Source organism: Vigna unguiculata, chromosome 6, assembly GCF_037176805.1.
Source record: "Vigna unguiculata cultivar grain cowpea cultivar isolate G323 ecotype 2 chromosome 6, ASM3717680v1, whole genome shotgun sequence".
In the NCBI taxonomy this organism is placed as follows: Eukaryota; Viridiplantae; Streptophyta; class Magnoliopsida; order Fabales; family Fabaceae; genus Vigna; species Vigna unguiculata.
This window is the reverse complement of record NC_140797.1, coordinates 37409764-37417734: the sequence shown is the minus strand read 5'-3', so window position 1 is coordinate 37417734 and position 7971 is coordinate 37409764. Positions and strand designations below refer to the sequence as shown.

The following is a 7971-nucleotide window of genomic DNA, read 5'->3' as shown; positions in this document are numbered from 1 at the left end:
TCTATCCAAATAATCTCACTGTGTGATCTCTCTTTCCTTTGCTGTGTACATTTTTTTGGTCAAATCCACTTAAACATACCCTAAAATATCACGTGAGCCTTCTATTGAGTTATTTCAAGCATCCTAAAGCTAGGTGGATTTAGTTATAAATACCGAAGTTGCTCTTAGTTATGAAAACCAGATTTGAGGTGAATAGGAACTATTATGTTCTAGAAATGGCCATAGGAGGTGTAATAAACTCTTGTGGAGGAACAGCTCTTCAGACAAATGAGAAGAGTCTCCTCTACAGCTTCTTTGGTTCTAGGATTTAGCTGTGTTTATTTTTTTTTTCTTGTAGTCTAAATAATTCTGTTGAAATGAAATTATTTTTTTTCTGAGAAAAAATGAATATGTTTCAGAACTTAAATTATATTCTATTTACATTTCAAAAATCAATTGAATACATTTTTTTGTTCACACACGTTCAAGTCATTATTTGCGTGCATAAATTTTCTCTACTGTTATTTTTTAAACTTGATTCTCGCAAATCCTGAAGCAGTGTATTATTGTACTCAGAAAAGTAAATTTCTGCTGCAATTTTCATCAAACATGTTCTGTACTTTGTCATGAGAGAGCAAATTTAGAGCAGCATGCTTTACTAGCTCAACAATACAACAAACAAACAGTTACATTTTCCAATTCAAACATTTAAAATTGTCTACAACTCATCAATAGGCAAATTAACGATCTCAGCTGCAAATTATAGCACCTATTTGACAAAAGTTCAAAAAGAATTTTACTCTTGCATGCATACTTTTAACAGAACGGTATTATAGATGCATTGTTCTTAAAGCTCAAGATCTAAGTTAGGCAGCTGATCCTGGTACCAAGAAAGCTGTGGAGGAGCCTCCTCTGGTTGGCCTGTGGTGGCATTTCCTCCTCCACAAAAGTTTATTCCACCTCCTAAGGCCATATGTGGAGGTGGAGCTGAGTTTTGTTGTTGTGGAGGAGCTGGTACTTGAGCATTCATTTCATTAAGTGCCTGCATCTGCATGTCAGGGAAACCTTGAGTTGATGGTGGAGTGAATGTTGCAGCTTGGTGCATGACTTCTTCATAACTTGCATCCATTGGCCAAATGTCATCGATGAAGTTTTCAGGGTCCATCATGGCTTGGAAGCCCATTGGCTGGTGTAAGGTGCCTAAATCATACAGTGAATTGTATGAGTCGTTGGAAAAATTTGCATCCAGGGAAGGGAAAGCCGTTGACCCTGTTGAGAGGTTATTACATGGAACTGACTCTCCTTGCATTGGTTGATACAAAGAAGAAAGCATTGAGGTATTGAGGCTAGACATGGAATTTGCTGGCCATGGCTGATGAGGTTCTTGCATAAGAGATACCTCTGCAGGGTTGTTACTAGGCCTTCCATACATCGAGTCTCTTGCCTCTGGCTGAGGCTTAAGACGCAGATCTGCAAGATTAATCATGTCATCTGGCCATAGCTGGTGCACATGAGATGTTTGAGTAATGTTCTTGCTCGATGTGCAAGAAGTTGGATTTTCTTGCATTGACCGGTACAGAGGGAGGTTAGATGTTTGAGTAAAGTTTTTGCTTGATGTGCAAGAAGTTGGATTTTCTTGCATTGACTGGTACAGAGGGAGGTTAGATGTTTGAGTAATGTTTTTGCTTGATGTGCAAGAAGTTGGATTTTCTTGCATTGACTGGTACAGAGGGAGGTTATTGGTAGGCAATGTCACGGTGTTTTGTATCCCTGGTTGCTGCATCATCGGTAACCCAGAAGGGGTATTCCCACTGCTCAATGATGTGGATCTCATTGGCCTTAGCTGAGGCCCTGAAATCACAAGTGTTGGATGAACAATGGGAGGCAAATACCTTGAGCTTCCTGCAGAAAACATGTTTGGCATGTTTGTGGAGGTATTCCACTGCATTGTATTATTACTGCTGCTGCTGTTGTTAACTCCTAATCTGTGTCTGTTATAATTCTCTTGAACAGGTTTATGAAGAGAGGACACATTGTCAACTGGGGCAACCATTTTTCCCTTTGCAAGGGTCCTAGCGTCCATAGTTTCATTTGCATTGGAGCTTCCTTCTTCCCCTTTCTGAAAAAAGATGTTGCTCAAAAGAGCAGCAGCACAAGCTTGCCAATTTTCATTTGTAACGATCTTGTTTCTCTGATGAGGTCTATCCCCCATGCCAACTCTGCCAACATTATTGGTGTTGACAGTTCTGTTTTGCTGAGCTGCAGAGCCAGGAATAGTGAGTGGCCTATTATGGAGTAATGGAAAGGGAAGAGGACGGGTCTGAGCATTGAAAGAGACTGGATTTGTTGGTGCTATTGGAGTTGGCTGGTGCATGCTCTGAGTTCCTGACACATTTTCACTGGTGTTGAGTTGCTGTTCCTGAAGTGCTGCAAGTTTCTTAGCAGCCACCTTTTCAGCAACTGGTCCCAAGCCCTTCACAAACCGCAGAAGGCTTTCTTTGTAGTTAGTTGTACTTTCATTCAACTGCAATACCAACATGCACCGGTAAAATTGTAATAGTTTTTATACCAAAAAATTTGAAACTAGGTGATGAAGATATACAGCTACATGGAAGTTATATTATCTCATCAGTTGAAGAGTTACATGGGAGTAGTATTAAGAATTAACACAAGAGTATCATGTTTGTCTTTCAAATTTGTAGTCACCAAATGAAATTTTATATATACCTTGTAGAATCAATAATAAGAAAGTTTTATGTGCTATTCCGATTCCACTTTTTGTACTACTTTATTCCACATCTACTGTGTATTATGCATTTTCCAATTACTAATAATTTGCTGTTAGCATGTTTTAAATCACTAACACATATAGTGCATGTTTCGGGGGAAAAACGGAACTTACTTGAATGTTAGCCTTCTTACTAGCATCTAGGACATCAAAAGACAAGGGCATACTAGGAGGAAAATACAAGTCTCTTTTCTGTGTTTCAGGAGAGTTTGTGCTCCCTGTATCAGAAGGAAAACACAATTAGTTGCTCTTATTCATTCAAACAAATAAAAGAATGAATAAATTAAAAATTTAAAATAGTTACAATTTTGTATCACTACATCAATTTTTCATACCACTTTGTTTAGGAGCAACCCTTTTTGGAGTTCCTTGTTGCCCTTTTTGTGCCTTTCTATTTTGGCGTTTCTTGCTTTGTGAAAATTCTGGATTAAGATGTTGAGAGTCAACATTCAGAGCCTCAAAAGTCCACTTAGAGTATCTACTGATATCTTCTGCCTGAAAGACATTAAGTTGAACAAAGATTATTCAAAATTTTATTAGGAACAAGCTTGAATAACTTGAACCTTTCTGTTTTATTTGGTCTTACCACTTCATGGTATTTTGATCTTTCAGAATGAACACTAGTTGCATTGGAGCATATCAGAAATATATCACGCTGCACATCATTGGAATAGAATGAAATGTAAGTCTGAGGAAGGGAAAATGTTTCACAACAACTAGGTACTAAATAAAGTGGTGAGATATGTTTGAAAAGAGGTTCACAGACATGAAACTAGATACCTTAATCACATTATTCTGGATAATGTGAGTAGTGAAATTATGAACAACAGAGACAAAAATGAATATGCATAATAATTCTAAAACTTAAAGTTATGTGTGTGATGATTTCAAACCTTGAACTGTTCAAGTTCTGTGTATATGCCCTCATGAAGTTTGGCCCTCATGGTAGCAAAATCCATTGGTTGCTTGACAATTTCATAGTAGTTATGAACCTTTCAAAGTAATTATTCAACATAAGTAACAAAACTCAACAATCAAATCAACAAAAGGTAATTCATTAGATCTTCAAATTAAAGGTAAACAACTAACCACGTTAGGATTAACTGGTTCAGAAAATAGTTCATCCACGTCTCTCCTGCACATTTTTACAGTTTTATAATTATTTATACAAATATTTTCTAGTAAGATATTTATAATAGAAAAATCATCGAGAAGATTCAATACTCATCTTTCTTATATATATTCAATTTTTTTATTTATAACTTAAACTCATACTTAGATTTCTGATCTTTTATTTAATTATGAATATTTAAAAATATGATAAGATGATTGTCACCTTTGCAGAAAGTCGATAATTTTCTGAAGAATGTTCTTCAGTGGCACACCACTTAAAGATGAGTCTGCATGTGAAAAAGTACAATAATTATTATAATAAGAACAACATTTGAAAGTTGCAAATGCCAATTCTACTTGTTTTCTTCCTGAGATTAGTTATAAGCATACCATTTGTTCCTGAAGAACTTGCATTTTGTGATTGTTTTGCTATTTCCTGTATTGACTTTGATGTGGCAAAAGAGTAGAAAAAAAGTGAATAAACAGAGAAAATACAGAGCAAGTGGTTATATCAAATATTCATTGGACACACAAATCAGAGACTTCAAGTTTGTCATGACAAAAAGTACAACATTGCAAGAACAACATCAATGCTTCACTAAAGTAATCATAAATTTGGTCTTTAGCAAATTTACTAAAAAAATTGATCACAAATATATTGAATAATATTTATTAGAAAAAAAGTGGATGATGAAATTATTTTTTTAAGAACAATGTGCATGGTCAACGACTTGGAATTTCAATTTCCCTCATAAAGTTTACTTAAAGAGCTAAGGCAAAAAACACTTTGATTTGTACTATTACTATTATATTGAAGAACTCCATATTCTTTTATATTTTCTGTTTATAAGGATTAACAAATTATCATCATGTACCTTGTAAACTCCATTGAACTTCATTAAAGTTGACAAGATACATTTTCCCTTATATATCTAAAATAACTAGTAGAACTGTCATGTGCTTAGATTTTTTTCAAGAAATGTTATATCTCAATTTTGTAAAATTTTTTCATATATAAAAAAGTTATTTAAGTTAGACAAATAGTCTTCTAATATGTATCTTCATTCAATAAATGAAATTTATAATATATATACTTTGTTTTAATAAGACATAATTAAAAAAAGAAAAAAGAAAAGAAGATACACACCGTGATTGAAGAAATTAATTCACAAAATTCTTTGTTCTTGCGTGCCTTCTTTGCTGGACCTTCTTCATTATTGAAGTCACTTAATTCATCTAATATTTCCTTTGTTGCTTTTCCTTTTCCTTTGTTTTTTGCATCGTTGTTGATTGATTTGTTCTTCTTTTCCAAAGCCATAGCTATTTTTCTCTCTTTTTCAAGTTGCTTCTTCTCTTCCAAAGCAACGATTCTACTACTTCTTCTTCTGTCCATGTTTTCAGCATCTTCTTGAAATTTTACATGTTTGTGTTTAGAACCTGTCCATATCAAGACATGCATTTGAGAAGTTAGATTTTTTATTGTACATTCTATTTAGTCATTAGTTTCAATATGAATTTTTTCTTGAAGTTTTAGTCATTTTAATATAAAAAAAAAGTATTTTATCTTCGATTTGATTGATGAGTTAAAGTAGATACATTATAATGCTAATAAGAAAGAAAACAAATATGAAAATGATAGACAAATGGTAAATATAATTTTTTTTTTACTATGTTCATATATCATTATTTATCTTAATACAATTTCTAATTATAGTGAAAAGTTATATATATTTAAAGCAAAAGTTAAATTTCAAGGATAACAACATATGTTAACTATTTTTTACTTATGAATGATGAGGGCCAAAAGTTATTTTATAAACAAAAGTTATGACTAACAGGTACATGCATAAATCAAGCTAGAACTCAACCTCATGATGAACTTATAAGGTAAAGTTTTTTACTTATATACTTTTATTTTGGACGTACCTTTAGTCAATGACTGATCTTTAATATATATTTTCACGATGAGGATGTTCAAATACTCCCTAATTGATCTAATATCTTATTATTTGAAGGAACCACCTCTAGTTTCTTAGGCATTTTTTCATGAAAAGAAAACACAAGATAATAAATTTGGTCTTTAACTAAGATTTTAAATCGTTGTCCCAAATACAAGTTGATTATGATTCACTTCTTTCTTAGAAAAAGATGGTAAAATATAAATAATCATGGTCCTTATAGATCAAATCATCCATGTAATATAAAAAATAATAATTTCATATATTCGATATCTTTCTCTTTCAACGAGATCTCAATTTCAACGACAATTTTATTAGATAGATCTCTATGTGAGATCTTTAACATATCTCGCTAAGTATGAGATATCTCAATTCAAGGATAAAAATATAATGAAACAATAAAATGTAGATGAATACAAATATATAATATTATTAAATTTGATACTCATATTTTATCTTTTTATTCACATTAAAAATATTTGGTTTTACTAATTAGAATTCAATCAATAAATAGAGATGCATTCTTTACTGATGTGCATTCAAAATAAATAAAAATATTTAAAAAATAGTATTATTTATTTTTAGAAAAAGAAAAGAAAATAATGTTAATTAACATTTAGTTACACATGCACATGGGTACACAAAAACATGCACTCCTCCCTATATGCACGCGCGTACATCTACTCGTGTAAAGCGCGTGTGCATCTACTCGTGTAACTTCCTGAGTTACTTAATATCTTTTATTATATCTATGAGGACCCAAAGACTTTATGTATGAAAGTTATGACTAATAAATATATAAATAACTCAATTTCACAAAATTAGTTTATTCAATGTTAGAATTATATTTCACTTATATATATATATATATATATATATATATATATATATATATATATATATATATAATTCTAATTATGCCCATGTACTCCAATTGACCTAAATTCCTTATTGTTTGAAAAAACCCTCCCTTTTCTTTGGTACTTTTTTTTTTTCACAAAAAAGCAAACATGTGATGAATGTGTTTAAGCTCTTTCTTAAGGAGAAACGATAAAAAAAATCTCAATTAGGGATCAATCATCCATCTAATTAGAAAAGGAACTCTTGATATTTTAAAATTTCTCTTTAAATGATATTTACTTCAATGGCGGATCCAACTCGTATCCTTACGGACAAAATATCTCAAACGTGAAAAAAAAAGGAAGATCTGACGATAGATCCGATAAAACCACTAAAATAGAAAATTATATGAAAAGAGATTTTAAGTGTAAATTAACCTTACAAAATCGATTAGTAAGATATAATTTTCAAAAAATAAAAAATAAAGAGATTAAAAGTCAATTAAAAATAATAATCAAAGAATTATATATATCCACGCAAAAGTGTTTTTTTTAGGAAAACTGATGTTTAATAAGAACTTGCATATAATTTAGGGGACAAAATGAGAATAAAAGGAAATCAACAACAAATTTGGAAAACAAGTTGAAAATAAAAATTAATTAAGAAAATAATTATATATGGTTTTCATTCAAACAAAATCTCTAGCTAAGATTTTTAATAGGATGTTTAAGAAACATACCCATGTTGTCGGATAACATCAACCTGGATAAAAATTAATACAAGAAAAAATGATTAGTATATCATAGAAAAAAAAACACAAATTTTCAAGTCATATAGAAGGAAGGTGAAAGGTAAAGAATTAACCAAAGCCACAAAGTAAAGAGAGTAAGAAGAACCTATTCTTTTGAAAGCTTGAAGTGTTCCAAGTTTCACAAATCTCTAGTTTTTCTGAGCATGCAAGAACTTTACCACTTTCAATTGATCACTTCTCAGTCTTGAGATAGACAAGATTTATAAGTGATTAAAGTTGGTACCATTGTCTGTCATTGGTTCACTAATGGTATAACGTAAATTTGACAGCTGGTTAGTGATCAAATTCTTCATTCTAAAATATGTAAAAGTTTATATATTAAAATTAAATTCCTATTAATAAAATAATAAAAATATTATTGGTACTTAAAATAATTTTTAAATTGATCACTACAATGAATTAATCTTTAAATTAGTCACTAACATTAACTACCAATATTTTAATATATAAATTAATCAATGTTAGAGACCGATTCATTGTAG

At 31.3% G+C, this 7971-nt stretch overlaps 1 protein-coding gene across 2 annotated transcripts; it reads right to left on the bottom strand.

Annotated features, from left to right (window-relative positions):
• Positions 1-311: 311 nt before the first annotated feature.
• On the bottom strand, positions 312-7642 carry LOC114188533 (uncharacterized). 2 transcript variants are annotated; one of them, XM_028077106.2, is made up of 11 exons: positions 7575-7642; positions 7418-7440; positions 5028-5317; positions 4271-4325; positions 4104-4167; positions 3857-3902; positions 3661-3759; positions 3354-3422; positions 3103-3262; positions 2882-2985; positions 312-2503 (listed from the first exon to the last, which is right to left on the bottom strand). In XM_028077106.2, the coding sequence occupies exons 2-11, from the start codon at positions 7434-7436 to the stop codon at positions 827-829; spliced, it is 2583 nt and encodes an 860-aa protein (XP_027932907.1). In that variant the 5' UTR covers positions 7437-7440; positions 7575-7642; the 3' UTR covers positions 312-826. The 2 variants fall into 2 exon arrangements, with proteins under 2 accessions (XP_027932907.1, XP_085530726.1); XM_085674600.1 differs by lacking the exons at positions 7418-7440; positions 7575-7642 and having other exon boundaries at positions 5028-5339.
• Between the last annotated feature and the right edge of the window lie 329 nt (positions 7643-7971).